The sequence below is a fragment of the Cavia porcellus genome, unplaced genomic scaffold (genome assembly GCF_034190915.1).
Source record: "Cavia porcellus strain 051 isolate PalLab524CR breed Dunkin Hartley unplaced genomic scaffold, mCavPor4.1 scaffold_3, whole genome shotgun sequence".
Lineage (NCBI taxonomy): Eukaryota > Metazoa > Chordata > Mammalia > Rodentia > Caviidae > Cavia > Cavia porcellus.
The window spans coordinates 80,089,840-80,107,238 of NW_026947486.1; the positions used below are offsets into that span (position 1 = coordinate 80,089,840).

General features: G+C 46.3%; 1 protein-coding gene across 6 annotated transcripts in view; it reads left to right on the forward strand.

Moving 5' to 3' along the window:
* Window positions 1-10,842: 10,842 nt before the first annotated feature.
* Lonrf3 (LON peptidase N-terminal domain and ring finger 3) overlaps window positions 10,843-17,399 on the forward strand; it is a 39,453-nt gene continuing 32,896 nt past the window's right edge. For 3 of the 6 annotated variants that reach the window (XM_063246318.1, XM_063246321.1, XM_063246322.1), the window contains exons 1-2: window positions 10,844-11,859; window positions 14,486-14,604. In XM_063246318.1, coding sequence (XP_063102388.1) covers window positions 11,028-11,859; window positions 14,486-14,604 — 951 coding nt within the window. In that variant the 5' untranslated portion in view covers window positions 10,844-11,027. Of the gene's footprint in view, window positions 11,860-14,485; window positions 14,605-17,399 lie in introns of all 6 variants that reach the window. The other 3 variants (XM_063246319.1, XM_063246320.1, XM_063246317.1) reach the window with 2 other exon arrangements.

Here is a 17,399-nt window from a genome sequence, read left to right on the forward strand (position 1 = left end):
CTATATTTTATTTTATTTTGTTTATTCCTTAGCCTTCCCCATTGGGGAAGTAAGCTTCCCCATTTTTTTCAGTTGAGACTGAGGGAGGCTTGAGTCCAAATGTAGTTAACTGATTTGCCAAACTTCTCAGTAGTTAGTGACAGAGTTAGGACTATAACCAAAATTTCCTTATTTCTAATCCAAAGTTGAAATAAAATGACTTCTTGTCTGTCCAGCTTCTAGAGCAACATGATAGCAGGTTAATTTATCAGTCTTAAACAAAGAAAATGTGTTTGAGAATCCCCAAAAAGATCAGAACAATTTTCTGTCTTCCTCTCAATCAGCAAATATTTACGGCATGCCAATATGCAGTGCCTTTTTGGCAGTCATTCTTGGGGAGAGAAAAGAGTGCCACTGTCTCTAACAACAAGGGGCTCATCATCTTTTGAGGAGGAAAAAACCATGAAATATCTCTGACTCAAGCATGTTTACCTGTAATAGAACAACTTGCTCGAAGGGCTGGGGTTATGGCTCAGCAGCACAGTGCCAGCCTGGCAAGAGCAAAACAAAACAAAAACAACCATGACTTGCTCAGCTTTGCAGCAAAGAGTCAGGAGCAGTCAGAGTGGGCTTTGCTCACAAAAGCTCCTCTTATGTTTTGGATCCAGAATATCCACCCAAAAGCCTCATGTGCTCAGAGGTACAACTTTTGGAAAGTGATTGGGTCATGGGACATTACGTGCATCAGTAGACTCACCCAGTAATGAGTTCAGTAGTCAGAATGTGCTGTTAGGAGTGGGGCCTGGTTGGAAGAGGTAGGTCATTGGGGACACAACCTGGATGGGTATATTCTTGTCCCTAGTTCTTGCCTTGCTTTCTGCTTCCTAACCACCATGATATAAGCAGCTCTCTCCCACCATGCTGTTCCTCCCTTGGAGCCCACCAACCATGCGACAAGAAAGTAACAGATTTCTGAACAGGGAGGTGGTAGGGCTTCACAATTTAAGCAGCACCTTGCAGAGATGGGAGTATTTGCTTGCAGGCTATTCATTAGACACTAGGTAGAATGGAAGATGAGAGTGACTTGAAGCTCCAGCGTTCGAAGTCATAATATGTGGATGCCAAAAACTCAGATAAAGTACTTCTGGAATGACTGCTGCTTAATAGTCAATGGGAAAATAGGACATGAGTTCCTTAAAGGGAATTTACACATAGAGATCTAAAAACGTACTGTATTTTCTAGAGAAGTGAACAGGGGTTGTCGAGGTGGAAAGTCAGAATTCTGATTGGATATTTCCCATCTGTGAGACTTTGTATAAATCACTTAGCGTTCCTCAACCTGCATTACTCAACTTGAATGAAATGAAAACACTCAAGTTATTTTCACAGAGTGAACTGAGATCATCCATTCAGATCAACATCTGATCCATGTTATCGCAAGTGTCTCTTGAACCCAACATATCTTCATTATTTTTTTTCTCAGTTACATCCTCTTTATTTCACTCTTCACATTGCAGCCATAGAAACCTTTCTCAAAGACAAGCTCAGTCAAGGAATAATAAATATAAAATAGCAGGATACATTATAGTAACCTACTTTGATTTCCTATTAACTTGATTTGAAGCCCTGTATTGCTCTCACCATCTTGCTTTGACTGATTTTCCCCTATTCTGCTTTGCTTGATAGTACCAAGTTCGAAAGTATAGGCATAACTGTGAAAACAATAACAATCATTATGGCGCCCATTCCAGTTGACTATTATCTTCTTTTAAAGTCCTGTAATGTCTCCAATGCTTTGATTTCATTCTTTACTGTTTTGTTTAATTTTATTATAACTGGCAAATCTTCTTAAAATAGCAAGAGGACGTATGGTAACCATTGTTGATCACTTTGTATTTTGTTTTTACACTATCTATTATGTGCATCCTTTTGATTTGACTGACTCTGTTCTGATATGTCGCATTTGATTTTACTCTCTTCAAAAAAAGTAATAATAACTGTGGGAGTAATAAAACCCAAAAATGTGTAATTGTCATTGTACAAAAGAAAAGAAAAGAAAGTGCTCTAAAGGTTATAACTGCATATATGTTTAAGTGTATAAGATAGATAATCATATTACTGAGTTTTTTTGGATCATTGAACAAAAGTGTTTGCACTCTCACTGTTTGAAAGTCCACTTTATATGCTTCAATTTTGTAACTTGAACAACTATTTCTAAGATGAGAATATGTAATCTATTAACTAGTGATTTCTTGCTGTTTATTTTTAAAATTTTGTATTACTTGTACCCTTTTTCTGTTTTTTTCTTTTTCTCCGTAAATAAAAATAAAACAAGCTCAGTCACATTGCTCATCTATTGTAAACCCTTAAGTATCTCATTATTTCAGAGCAAAAAATTTTAACTCCTTATCCTTGTTCACAAGCTCTTCATGATCTGAAAGCTGCTAGACTCTCTAGGCTCATTCTATATCATTCTTCCTTCTGAAATTTTAGTTTCCAGCCATAATAAACTAATAGGTGTTTCCCAACAAGACAGCCTCTCTCACCTCCTTCGTACTAGTTTCTTGCTCTACTGAGAATGCTCAGGCCTTCTGAGCTCTCTTTTTGCTGCCACTAACTTGTAATTCTGCAGTGTTCTGTGATTATTCACCTGCTAGGTCCTCCCCCGGTGTCAACTGCTCTTTCTTCATGTCTCCACCCTGGCCAGCTCCCTGTGCTTCTGTCTTCTTTGTACTTATCAGCCTGATTGAAACTGCCTTTTTCCTTTTTCCTTCCTCCTACTCAGTTCTGCAGGACTTTGTCTTACTCATCCTTATGGCCTCAGTGGAGCCTGCTGAATTAATGATGAATGTCTAAATGCTTTGTAAACTGCAATTTGCTATGCAAGTGTTAAGTATTATGTAATATTATTGTGTTAGGATTGGTTACTTAGTAATGGCTGGCCTACTCACCCATTTGATAATAAATAATATCATATTTCAGTTACATCATTCTGGTTCCTTCCTAAGCAGATACTAAATAAAGGTTTCTACTCATGAGCTCTTAAACTGGACTACACTCTGAGGTAACATTTTACATGATGATCTCATTAACTCATGATCATAGCAATCTTATAAACTCAGAACTCTTATAAAATAATCTCTATTTTTCAGATGAGAAAACTATGGTGGACTAGAAGTTAAGCAGCTTTCCCAGTGTCACATAGCCAGATATTCAATCCAGGTATTTTGAGTTTAAAACCAAAGTGCTGCTAAAGTCTTCAGATAAGGACACAGTCAAGAAGGTGAGAGGGCAATCCACAAAATGGGAGAAAAAAATCTGCCGATTACATATCCAATAAGGAAATAAATAGATGGTGGATAGTACATATATAGATGATAGATAAGATGATAGATAGATAGATAGATAGATAGGTAGATAATGAGAGAGAGACACACAGAGAGAGACAGAGCACCAAAAATGTGTTTACACTACAGGAAAAAAATACTACTATGTTTTTTGAATGGATGATGTTACCCTTGCATGGAGCCCCTAGAGGATGTTATATATCACAGAAAACCCACTACACTGTGGGCCCGTGGAGAAGAAACTGATAATGCATGTGCAGCAATCTTAGTGGCTAGGGTTACCTAAGCAGGTCACTGTGCTAATAATAAATGTCTGGTAGCTAATGGCTACCTTTTGAGCATCTCTTGTGAGTAGAGACCAAAGGTAACTTGTGTTAATCTCATGATGTCGCAATACATTTAGTATTAAAATATTTATACAAGTTTTTCTTTTCCTAAAGTGTGTGTACATTTTGCGTTTTATATATGTATATATATATATATATATATTTCAGAATTACATTACACAGAACATATAGTGAACTCTTAAAATTTAACATTGAAAAACCTATGATTTTAAAATGGACACCAGACTTGAATAGCTATTTTTCCAAATATGATATACAAATGGCCAAAACAACATGAAAATATGCTCAATATACTGATCACTAGGAAAATGCAAATCAAATCCACAATGAAATAATCACTTCAAAAGAATTAGCGTGGCCGCTATCAACAGAAAGGAACAGAAGATAACAAGTGTTGGCAAGGATATGAGAAACTGGAATGCTTTGTGCATTGCAGGTGGGAATGTAAAATGGTGCAGCTGCTGTAAATCCTATAGAGATTTCTTCAAAAAGCAGAATTACTGTTAAATTGTAATTGGCAGGGCAAAATAAAACTTTAAAAGCTAGATTTTTTTAAAGACAAGTGGTTTCTCTAAACTTCCTCAGGCCTAGGAGGAAAACCTTCACCCCTCCTCAGGGCAGAGGAAGGGACACAAGGTGCAGATCCTGGTCCCAGGAGGTCAAAGTTCAGTTTTCTTTCCACAGAGAAGGGAGGGAGGGAGGAAAAAAAAGGATGGGAGGAATGAAGAATCCTGGAGCTGTCCACTGTCTCCTTGTAGTCTTTCTTGCCTCTCTTCCTTACTGTAAAAGGTCCTTGCACAGATTTGTGACTATGTTAGGCCCCTCTTTCTCCTTGTAATTATCTTTTAATAAAATTTTTTCCTTTATATGGTTTTTGTGGTTTGTTTGGAGGGTAACAAGCAAACATATGAGTAGCTAGTAATAGTAACACATGATCCAGCAATTTTGCTTCTGGGTATATATCTCAATTGAAATAGGGCCTCTAAGAAACTTTTGTGTATACTCATGTTTATAGTGGCACTATTCACAACAGACAAATGGTAAAACAACTGAAGCATTCATTAATGGATGAATAGATAAAAAACAAATGTGGGATAGCTATACAATAGAATAACACTAAGTCTTAAAAAGTAAAGGAAATTCTGACATAACAGAACATGAATGACTCTTGAGGACTATGCTAAAAGAAATAAGCCAGTTATCAGAGTGGTAGTTGCCAGGGACTTGGGGAAAAGGGAAATTGGGAAGTGCATATAGTATTTTGGTTTTGCAAGGTGAAAAAAGTTCTAGAGATGGATGGGGTGATGGTTGTACAACAATGTGAATGTACTTAATGCCACTGAGTCAGGTACCTAAAAGGGGTTAAAATGAAAAATTTAATAATGTACATCTTAACACAATTTAAAATACCCAAGCCCTGACTCTAACCATTTCCTAGTACTGCCTAAGTCTTAGAAGATTCACTCCCGATGAATATTTGAACCTGGATTTTATTTCTTTTTTCCTCCTAATACCAGACAGAGTCTGTCAGGGTCTGTAGAACTTTCACTTCGGGCAGTGCCCCTGAAGAGGAGAGTGCTCAGCCTCACACCCCCAGCTCACTCTCCTCCTGGGAAAAAAATGCTTATTCTGAGGCAGTCAGCACATAGTTCACTTATAACAATTGGCAGAGGGCTTTGGATCCCTTCTGTTCCCAGGAATCACATCAGGAATAACTACACTGTGCTGTTTCCATCACTGGTAACTAATCTGAACAGTGATGCTGGGCATGCTTATTAGTAGGAGAACAGACATAAAGAGAGAGGGAAGTATCTTGGGCTGAGTCACACAGCAAAGTTAGAGCTAACCTCGCCCTGGGCTCTGTCCCACTGGCAACTCTGGAGTTGCTCCTTTCTGTACTTTGGGCAACAGACTCCCTGGCTAACCAAGCAAGTCTAACTTGTCTTGCAGAGAAATGAAGCAAATCTTCCTTGGGATGATATTTTGTGATCTTTTTGTTTCTAATGGTTGCCAGAAGCCCAGTTTCCTCTAGTTGCTGAATGATCTTGATTGTATCATTGAAAGACTCTGGACCCTCCATTTGCCCATTAGCAAAATGTGAAGAGGGCTTATTGATATCCCTTTCCTCAGGGAAACTGAGGATGAGGTAGGGAGAGAAGGACTGGGGTTTAGTGCTTGTTGTAGTCAGGGATTGCAAGGAGAACAAGACTCTACAGGACACATAATTTAGAATGTTATTTATAGTGGTCACCTAAGAAGTCAAATACAAAGAGTTCAGGAAATCTGTTCACACACTGAAGACTCCAAAATATCCAGCCGAGCGCCTGGATCCCACAGCAATAACCTGCATGAGTTCAGCTGAAAACCTAGAGCCCATGACAGTGCCTCCCATGAGCCCAACTGGAGGCCTATAGTCCATAACAATGACTCATGCAAGTCTGTTTTATGGATCTACACTGCAAAGGCCCAAAAGTCAGCAGTGGAAGCTAGAAAGTCTGTGCCAGCAGGACGAAGGATCTGTGCCAGTAGGTTGAGGGTTTTGCACTGGAGCAATGCTCAAAGTAAGGACCAAGGCTTCCCTGAAAAGTACTACAGCCATCCTGTACTACAGTACAACAAGGTCCTGAGCTCCTCGGATGATAACAGCCAAGTTTGTGTCAGGAAGCCAGTGTGACAAGCTTCTCCTGGAGATTGACCAGCACACATCTTCCCCTGCAGAGCCAGGAAGCGATGCTCAATGTAAGGACCAGGGGTCCCCCAAAGTGAACTGCAGCCATTTTCAGTGACAAGGTCCCGAGGTCCTCTGATGATAACAACTGAGTTCATATCAGGGGAGCCAGCATGACAAGCTCCTCCAGGAGAATCAGTGGCTCCAAAAGAACTAACAGCTCCAAATATCAACACTTAGGAGAAACCACAACACTACTTTTTCCTCTCTAGATCTCCTTTTTTAGGCTGGCAACAGTCCTCAGGTGAGTCATCCAAGCTCAGCACCATGCTGATATAATTCAGTTAGTGTTACAAGTTGACCACCAGTTACCAATCCACTATAGTGCTCTAGTCTACCCTGCAGCATTCATTGTATAGATGAACTCCCATCCTTGCTAAGCATAACAATTACAAGAGTAGCTTTTAAAAACACAATTGCTGGGACTGAGGAGATGGCTGACAGTGCTTGCCTGATATTCCTGAACCCTTGGTTCCATTCCTAGCACAAGTTAAAATATTTCCTGGGCTTTGACCAGCCCAGGTTACTAGAGGAATTCTCCCTTCCTCACCAGGGCCCCAGTGCGCTGGAGCCTCTTTGACTTGAGCAGCAGCTATTTACATCCTCTCCCACCTAAAGGCACCTTCTCTGTGCAAGGGGAAACGCTTCAGTCTGTCCTGTTTGGGCACTTCTGTGGACATACTCCCAAGTTTGATGCTTTTCATGGTATTTGAGAAATATTTGTTGAATAGATGGAAATCCCGTACATAAGAAATCTGAAATAATACCTATTTATTCAGAGAGGTGTTCTGTGTGCTTAGGAAACTTTCTGATCTCATGGGAAGAAACTCTAAACAAAAGGACAAGAGCCCAAGCTTCCAATTCTAGCTGTGTTACAAACTTCAATTATGACCAGCAGCAGCAAGTCACTAGTGTTCTCTGGCACTCAGTCTCTTCATTTGTGGAAACAGAGTTGCTGAGTAAACTTTGTTTCATTGCTGGGTTTTGGCTACTCTATAAAGCAATAGATAGTCTTTTTTCCTCATCTGAATGTCCGTAAAGAGTATGGAAACTTTTTTTTTGCTTTGTAAGGATTATAAATTGACCCCAGTTTAAGAAATAAGAAACTCAGTGAGTCAGTTCATGATTTGGCCAATCTTCCATGGAGAGAGACAGAGACAGACAGAGATAAATAGAGGGGGGATGAGAGGGAGAGAGAGAGAGATATCACTCCTCATCTCATCCCCAGATCTCTGGCTTCAACTGAACCCTATCTCAGAGCTACTTAGTGATCCTAAGGACTGCTAGCCCTCACTATCTGTGCTATCTGTATGGCCGGTTAATTCTGTCCTCTGTGAAGAAGCTAGGGCAAAGGGTGTTTCTTCTGGTCCCTCTGCATACTGGCAGCCAGAAACAAAATGTCCATTATCATGTTTAGTAAACTCTTTTTAGGAAGTGGAAGACACAAGACCTAGTCCTTGCCCTCATGGTCTATATACATGGAAAGTCAATACAAGAGCACAATGGGCACAGTGGCATACACCTATAGGCCATCTCTCTGGGAGGCTAAACAGGAAGATCACAAGTTCAAGCCCACCCTGGGCAACTTTGGTGAGATCCTGTCTCCAAAATAAATAAAAAGATAAAAAGGGTGGGAGTGTAGCTCAGTGAGAAAGGGCTGACCCTGGCTTCAGCTTCCAGAACCAAAATTTTTTAAACTGCGTGGCAAAGATGTGCTACTATGTGTGGGAGGCCCTGGGTGCTAAGTGCTGTTTTGCTATATGTTCAGTAGGTAGAACAGTGGCCAGCAGAAGGTGCTCAACATATATAATGAAAATGGGCAAAAATTGTCATGGCTTTCAAACTTTTAATTTGAAAGTGTAATCTTTAATGACTTCATGGCTGGAAGCTCACTACGTAACACACTGCCCTGGTTGAGTGGAGCTAGGGTTGAGTCTGCCTGCTTTGTCCTCTGGGCCTCAGAGAGGCCTTTTGGAGCCCGGATGGAAAACCATTGCTATGGTCTATTGAAAGGACAGGTAACTCAACTCTTTCTCCTGCTCCCCAGTTTACCTCAGCCATCTGTGAATCTAGCCAAATGAAAAGAAGTTTAAGAACCTAGGTCTTCCAAAGGGAATATTTGAATCTGAAAAAAAAAAAAAAAAAAAAAAAGGATGATGTCAGTCTTCCCTCTGGCTTCCCCCAGGGAGCGCCAATTAGTTAGCATAGAGAAGTGGACATTTTGAGTAGGGGACTTCTGAGTTGATTCACAGGTATATAGTGAAGTAATGTCTGTTAAATAAAGAAGAAAGAAAACCACTGTGGCCAATTTTTCTTCACTGACTAGAAATTCATTTGGTGGTATCCTACTGGCAGCTCTGATTCTAATTGTCCAACATAAAGCTCCCTGTGGAGCCTGGTCAGTGTGTAGGTGGTGTTGCCTTTTGCACCTGCACATCTTGCGTCACACTGACAGCTAGTAACATGCCTGAGTCAGCCTTGGTGCTTGCAGCTGCCACGAGGGGCTGCCTGGAGAGGGCATCTTTCCACCATGCTGCAGCAATGTGACCTTCTGCCTGACTTGATCTCCTTGCTTCCCCATGGCCAATAGTTCAAGGGAGGGGATCAATCTAGGGGGTGCTCCCTTGTCGAAGTGGTTCAGGGAGCAAGGCACATCTCAGCTCTGCATCTGGAAAATAATTTTGGGCAACAGGCATTTATTTTTTAGAGAAAGGATAAAGCTCTTGAATTAAGAAGCTTTCGTCACCATCTCATGGCCTTTTCAAATAAATATCTCTACGTACTCTATGCACTGTCCCTCCTCACGGGTGCCAGAAGGGGTAGTGCTAGGGACCCCATTTGATAGCAAGGGTAACTGAGGGGTGAATCCAGCTCATCAATCAGACAGCAAGTCACCAAACCTCACCAGCTCCTCCCTACTACCTAGCCTGGCCACCTCCATCTCTTGCCCAGTCCCTGGACTGACATCAAAATCTGGCTCAGGCCTGACTGTCAGAGGACAGTCACCCATGCCCTTCCTACTACTGCCATCAATTTCAACTCCAGTCTCAACCACCGCTCTGCACTGAGTTAGTATTTTGAAGTTTGGCTGTGAGATTAAGGGCGACTGAAGCTTAGGGCTGGAGAGAACCTTGGAGACACGAGAAATTAAGACCTGGAATATTTGCCCCACATGTCTTGGAATACCAAGCCAAGCTTTTCTGTGTGTCCCTCACATTTCTTGGCTATATCCTGAGCTTCTGTTCCTTTTTTCGGTGGCTCCTTTTGCCTATGTGCTGCTAACTTTTCCCTCCTGTCCTTCCTTCCTTGTCGTACCAGACAGACGCTCTAGGCTTAATGCACAGAACCTGTTTTCTGGGACCTTGGTTTGCATTAACTGGATTAGTGAGCAAAACGTGGAATCATTGTCTCCTAGGGATTGTGAGCTAGGCACCAAGGCACGCAGCGAACCCCCCACCATCACCCGGCCAACAGCCCCTCACTGTGATGGGCAGTGTGAGAAACTGACCCGCAGAAGCAGTGGTCCTGGAGGCCAGTTGACAGCAGAGCTGTGCCAGCACTGGGGGACTTTCTCCAGAGCAACGCTGTCAGATCGCGTCTTTGTCATCCTCCCACGCCCCCAGAGTACCACCAAGCCCAGCAGGCCCAGCTCTGGAGGCCGCACCCATCCAGCCAGTGGATCCCGGGTCTGGATGCGTCTCTAACTGGCGGCCGCAGCCCGCTCTAGAGTAGGGAGAGATGTAGAGGAGGGCAGGAGGGGCGTCCCACTTCCCGTGCAAGCCACAGCCGGCTAACACTTCTCCGCGAGTCCCTCACTGCTTGGCGAGTTTACCCAACTTCTGCGCTGCTCGCCAGACCCACTGCTCAGAGGCGCTCCTGGTCGGAGGACCAAGAGTCTTTGGGAAACTGCACGCACTACTTTTGAGGGGTTCGCAGGGAAGACAGGAACCTGCGGAGGGGGTTTCTAGGGGATAGGGCAGAGGCACCTCCCTGGGACCCAGCAGAGCCGCCTCGTTCGGCAGTCAGCCCCGCTCTCTAACAGAAGCGGCAGTCTGTCCCAGAGGACTCCGCGGACCGCGCCTGGGGTACCGGCCTCTCCGGGCCAGGCTGCAGCCGCTGGAGGCGAGCGGCTGGCAGAGGGGACCTGTTTGCTGGCCAGTTTGGAGGTGCGATGGGGTGGGATTTGGAAACGCAGAAGACTGAGAGGAGAGGACGGTTTCCTTTCCTTCCAAAAAGGAGCCAAATTGCAGGCGCGGGTGGTGGTAGTGGGGAGTAAGTCAGAGAGTAAATACAAACAACCTCCGAAAGAAGCCAAGAAAAACGAAGCCAAAAGAAGCAAGCGCAACACTGTTACAAAACTGTCTGGTTTTGTAACAATTTCTCTGCTACTGGCCAATGAGCAGCGTGGTGGCAGGTCACGTGGGGACGTTTTATATAACACTTTGCTGAGACAAGACAGTTATTAGGCGGCGCGAGGTGGCCAGTATGGAGCTCGCGGAGGCGCGGCAGAGCCGGGTGCGTGGCAGCACCGCGGCCGTGGAAGCCCTGACTCCTTCCAGCCGTCACTCCTGGATCCCTGTCCCCGGTCCCTAGACGCCTTTCCCGGCGACGCGGGTCGCTCTTTCAATGGATTCATTTCAGACTGAACAGATGTTGAGCTTGCCCGGCGAGCAGGGCAGCAACAACTTAGAGCCGGCAGAGTCGGCGGAGCGGGAGGCAAGTGCTGCTGGAGTAGACACGGGCTCCCATCCGGGAGGGGCTACAGAGGGTCCCGAACCGCCACAGACGCGAGAGCAGGAGCAAGAGCAGCCTCCGAGAACCTCGACGCCCCCGGAGTGCAAAGTCCTGCTCTCGCAGGCCGACGCCTTGGCGTGCGGGGGGCGCCTCCGGGAAGCTCTCGAGGTATACAGAAAGCTCTCTGAGCGACAGCAGCTGGTGGCCGAGCAGCTGGAGCAGCTGGTGCGCTGCCTGGCAGAGAACGTCCCGCAAGACGAGGCACAGGCGCACAGGCCAGCTCTGTCGGACAGGAGCAGCGCGACAGTCTGCACCGGGGCAGCGGAAGAGGCAGGGGTGACGGCTGCTGCGGCCACTGAAGTGTGGGATGGCTTTAAGTGCCGGAAGTGTCATGGATTTTTATCAGACCCGGTGTCCTTGTCTTGCGGCCACACCTTTTGTAAACTGTGCCTAGAACGTGGGCGGGCAGCTGACCGGCGCTGTGCGCTGTGCGGGGTCAAGCTCTCCGCGTTGATGGTGGCCACTGGGAGGACGCGCGGTGCCCGGCGGGCTGGGCAGCAGACGCCGCCGCCGCTGCGGGTCAACGTGGTGCTCAGTGGCCTCCTCGGCAAGTTGTTCCCGGGCCCGGCGCGGGCGTCACAACTCCGGCACGAGGGCAACCGGCTGTACCGAGAGCGCCAGGTGGAGGCGGCGCTGCTCAAGTACAACGAGGCGGTTAGGCTAGGTGAGCCCCGGGCGCCGCGGGCTGGGCTCGGTCACGACGCTGCGGGCGGGCGCCTGCCCCAGGCAGGGCGGCGCGGGGGGCCGTGGGATGGGGGCTGCCGGAGTGACACGGGCAGGTTCCGGAGACTTCACCTCCCCGGTTCGAGCCTTTTTCACAGTGCCCGATCACTGCTGGCAGTTTGCTTTTGTCTCCTGTCAACTATTGTTCCCGTGTCTGTCAACCTGTGTTTCTGTGTGTCACCGTGCCTCCTTTTCGCTGGCCCTTCTCATCTTTGTCAGTCACTCGCTGTGTGGCCTGATGTCACCCCCCGTGTCTGGCCGTGTCCCCTCCCTCCTCCTCTGCACTCCGGGATCTTTTAGGCTGCCCGCCCCGCCCCCGGCAGGGGAACTTCGCACCCTTCCCACAGTCGCGCCGCGTCCTCTGCTGTCCTGCCAGCCCCAGATGTCTGGTGGCGCCTGCGTCTGTCGCTCTCGCCTCTGGGAGTTGTCCCTTCCGGGGCTGCGGCTCCCCGTGGGGTGAGTCCGGCCTGGAATTAGGTCAGGAGAGCACTGGTTGCATAAGGGCCGCGAGCGGCCCGGGCCAGGCGGCCCCTCCTCCGCGCGGGCGGGCGGCTGGATTGTGTAACGGCTGAGGTAACCGAAGTGGGCCACGCTCGCCTCGGAAGCCATCCCTCGAGCGTGTGCGGGGCGGGGTGGGGGGGGGGGCGCTCGCGCCCCGCTGCCCTGTGACTCATTGTCACCGCTTCCTATCACACGATCCTTGGCTAAAATAGATCCCCCCCCCCCGCTGCCAGCCAGCAGCCCGCGCCTGCCTCCAATCCCTGAACCTCGCCGCCAGCCCAGCAACGGACCGAGCGGGAGCCGGGGATCCCCGAGAAACGCGGGCTGCCGGCGAGGCGGTCACGCCTCTGTGCTGCTGTCCACTGCCGCCTGCAGACGATCGGGTGGGCCCCGCAGCTTCAAGGGCAAAGTGAGCAGCCCACACCGCAGGCTGCTCGTGCGTGCGCACCCGACTTCTTTTAGAGACCCCGTTTACTCCTCCGATCCCCAACGCCCGGACCCAGGAAGTGGCCACCAAACCGCCAGCTGGGCATGAGTTGCCGTCTCTGGCTGCGTGCCAGCAGCTCTGCCAGCCGGGCGCCGGGTCTGACGAAGCATGCCGGGAGGAGACGGCAGGCAGGGTTGGGCAGACAGGACTCTAGGTTCCTGACTGAAGGCGAAGTGGACCTGAGTCTCCACCTGTTGACTGTCCACTGAAACTTGCAACAGGTAATGGGGTAGGGAAAGGAACAGGGCTGACTGGGGAAGGCTGCAGACTGAACGACCCCACCAACCTGTGCGTGCCTAGGAAAACAGGCTGGGATCTGCCACTGGGCTCGTATGTCCTGCAGAAGAGAAGGAGCAGAAAAGTCTGTAAATGCTTTGCTAATGTCTTAAGAGCAATTAATGGAGCTCCTAAGCAAGCCCTGAGCCTGCTCCTGGAAAAAGTCCAAACTTGTTGCCAGCACTAGCTGAGCCCAGAGCTGGGAGAGGAACAGAGCAATATAAATGAAAGTACAGGCAGCTAGAGTACAGATCTCCAAGGGAGCCATTACTTTTAGCCACCCTCCCCACCAGTTAGCCAAAAATCCCTCACCCCCATTCTGAGCTGACCCCCCACCCCCCGCCTCCCAGCATCTTGCAGAGGGGGTTAACCACCCCCTCCAGGCAGTCAGGACAAAACTTTCAAGACCAGTTTCCCTCTTCCAAGACAAAAAAAGAGTATCTTTGTTCTAGAAAATGGCCCATGTCTCATTTTTCTAAATACTATACCCATCTTCAGGAAAAAGGACCCTCCGCAAGCTTCAGAGGTGCAATGTAGGCATTGACTTCAGTAGGCAATGACTCTGACTAGCTACTGTGAGATCATGAGCAGATCTCACCCCTCTATGGCTTTCATTTTTCTTATCTGAAGGATGGGTCTGTTGAGCCAGATGACCTCTAGAAGCCTATCCAGCCTTAGAGTGTTGGTGAAAATCAGGCTCATTTTATTTGCAGAAGCCTTGTTCAGGTTCATTCACTCTTGACCATTTGTAATGTGAGTACAAGTCCTTGTAAATAGCCTTCAGGGAAGCGTCACATGTGCTGGGGTTTGCAGACCAAGATGTTAATGTTACCAGTCATCTTGCCCACAAGAGAACCATTCTCTTGACTTGCTGTGGATCAGGCTAGGGTTCACATCTGGCTACCTGCCTCTCTTCCCTGACTGGCCTGTTCTCCTGTTGGTGATATGTCACTCAGAAGCCAGGCTGCCAGCCAGCACCTACGTGTAGCCAAGAAGCAGGGTGCTAGGGTTACCTCTAAGTCAAAGTTTGTAATACACCACAGACACCACAATGTCTCTGAAGAACTGTTTGAAAGGGGGAGGAAGTATTTGCTTCTTTAATATTGGGGGAACTGACCTGGTGTAGAAGGCAGGACTATATTAGGACTGGATATAGAACCTAACTCTTTGGATCCCTGGTAGAAAAAATCCTAGATATCTTGTCACTTGCTCAAGACCCATCCTCATACCAGACTTACCATGTGCTTGTACTGGGAACCATTAATGACAGTTTTTTTTTCCTCTCTCTCTCTCATTTCGGCAGCTCCAAATGACCACTTGCTTTATAGCAACAGGTCTCAAATTTATTTCACCCTGGAATCTCATGAAGATGCATTACATGATGCAGAAATAGCATGTAAACTCCGCCCAATGGGTTTTAAGGTGAGTGTGGAATAGGAGGGATGGGAAGGGACTGTATTGTAGATAAGAGGTGTCAAGAAAGGCCACCTCCCTGGGAGATAGGGGGACTACAACTCAAGTAGAACAGAGAGAGGACTTTCAAGGGAACCAGGGTGTGGGCCACCCCTTGGTAAAAGGTGAGTCAAATTGGCAAGAGAACTAGATTGTTGCCTAATTTTGTCTTCAAGTGACAAACTGCACAACAGCCTGGGCTTTAAGAATATGGAATTGTGATGCAGACTGCCTGGGTTTATGTCTCAGTCTTGGTACTTTTATAAGCTGAGTGGCTTTGGGTAAATTACTTAAACTTTCTGTGATTCATCTCATCTACAAAATGCAGATATTCAAAGCACCTACTGTTGTGGTGAGTATAGTATGAGCTTATTGAGGAAGATGCTTAGAACAGTACCTGACATGTAGCATTATATAAGTATTTCCTATCACCATCATTTTTCAAGGACAATACAAAAATGTGAGAGAAGGATTCCTGGACTGGCCCTACTGAATTAGAAGCATCTGGCTTCTTAGGAGCTTTGCCAGCTTTCTTTGCAGAAATCCCCACATGCACACAATGGTTGTGTCACTCTGAGTCCTTACTATAGTCAGTCGACCTGCTGGTGTCCCCAGACATCTAGATCACATGAGAGGAGTGGAAAAAAACAGACTAGATATCTCTCAGAATGTCAGGATACAAGTGTCAATTTTAGCATCTCTGCCTGGCCTCAGGACACATATCAATATTTTGTTTAGAGTATGTTTGAGTCTGGGTTGTGCAACTTGCAGCCAAGGTGACTATGAGGGAAGTGGCTTTACTTTCTGAAACTCAAGTGTTATTAGTTATAAAACAAAGCTGTTGCTATCCACCCTGATTTCCTCACACAGATATGTTAGGATCAAAGGTGAGTGTGGCTGGAGCTACAAAGTGGATTCTGCAAGCTACAAAGCTCTCTGGGTTTTATATAGTGCTTTCTCTGCACAATCCCAGGACTGTAAAGCTACCATATGCAAGTCCAAAGCCTTAATGCATTATCTGAACCTCATGGGAACAGGTGCATTCAAAATCCATCATGTTTCTGATTGTAAAGAAGGCCATATATATGGCAATACCCTCTGTGAACTCTAGACAGTGTTCCACTCACACTAATTGAGCACACTATCTCTGCAGTAATTATGTAAAATTCATACTAAGTGGGACAAATACTTTAAATTACTTTATCAGTGTAGGTCAGGTTTTGTCACCTAATGAATTTTGAGGTCAAGCTTTAAAAATATTGAGTATTGGAACTTTTTTGTGGGGAGGAGGGGGAGAATATAGGAACTTCAGATAAAATATTGCGGACCAGTATATTCTGCAGTAATTTCAGGGTAAATCTGCTGTGTTCCTTTTTGAGAGTTTTCAAAAATGATGACGAAACAATGTCTTTCTCAAGGAGCACTTTTACAGTTCAATGCAAATGACCAGTGTCTTATCTGAAAGGAGGTTGGTAGCGGTGGTGTTAGGGGCTGAGCCTGTCTACCTGTGCAACTCAGGGAACTTCCTGTATATAAGTGGACTTCTGGAGCTTTTTCCTCTCTCATCCTAAGCCTTGGGATGAAAATCTTGGTATCATGGTTGGAAGCAGAACTGAGACACAGATTTTGGATTAAATGGGAAAGGTGACTCCCATGATGAAGGAACATTTGGTTCAAGAATTAGGCAGGAGCTTCACTTCCTCATAATTGTGGGAGGGCAGAGATGAGGGTAGTCTATTATCTTGAGGATTGAAACAACTGACACATGTAATTCAAAAGCATTTTGCATTCAGTTTACATGTATCCTCCCCTTTGAATGTGAAATGCCTCAGAGGAGGGGTTTACCTGGGAACCCTACTCCAGCCATCCAACTAGGGCCCAAGGTATTCAACACACCATTCAGGTGGTATATATCTCAGTGGGTTACGCTGGCTGCAGGTGGAGGATATGAGTTGTCACTTGGTTGATTAATGAAATACCAGAAGCCTTTCCAGTCTCCCAATATCTATACCTTTAACCCTGCAATGGCACAGTAACCCTTCTCTGGAAGGTCCCTGTTAAACACTGCTGGGATTAGCAACAAAAGAGGACATCAGCATCCACTTGTCAACCAAGATTAGGCTCCAGAATGAGGTGAAAGCATGTGGAGGGGCCCTCCAATAGGCTTTCTCAGGGACCACTGCTCACCAAGACAGTTCCCAGGCATCTCCAGGAAAGTGACACTGTGCAAATAGAAGCCAAAGCTCCTCTATATCTTGTCTTCTTCCTCCCTCTTCCCTAGGATGCTACTCTGCTGTCTAGCCTCTTCCAGGGCACTTGGGTTTGGACCCTGACTAGCCCCAAATTTGCTTTTAAAAGATGTGGCAAAGCAGCAGAAGTGAGTAAAAGCATTGTGTCAGGCAGTGAGTAGCCCTCTGAGGGGCACTATACTTTGTGAGGAAGAGAAATGTGGGAGTCTTGAGACTACAGTTCTAGTGCCAGCATTGCCACTAGCAACCTCTGATGTCTTAGAGAGGTCATGCTAATTCTCTTGTGTCTCTTCTGTGAAAGGATTAGCAAGTCTAGGTACTTAAGCAAGTCACTCTGTTGACTAGGTCTCTTCTCCATAGACTAGTTCAGAGGAAAACTATCCAGATGGGCCTTAGCGTGCTGGTTAAAAATATGGGCTTTGGTAAAGTTGGTTCCAGGTTCAAAATCTGATACCATAACTTACTAGCTGTGTTTCTCTGTATGAGTTCTTTTTGATGGTCTCAGTTTTGTCTTCT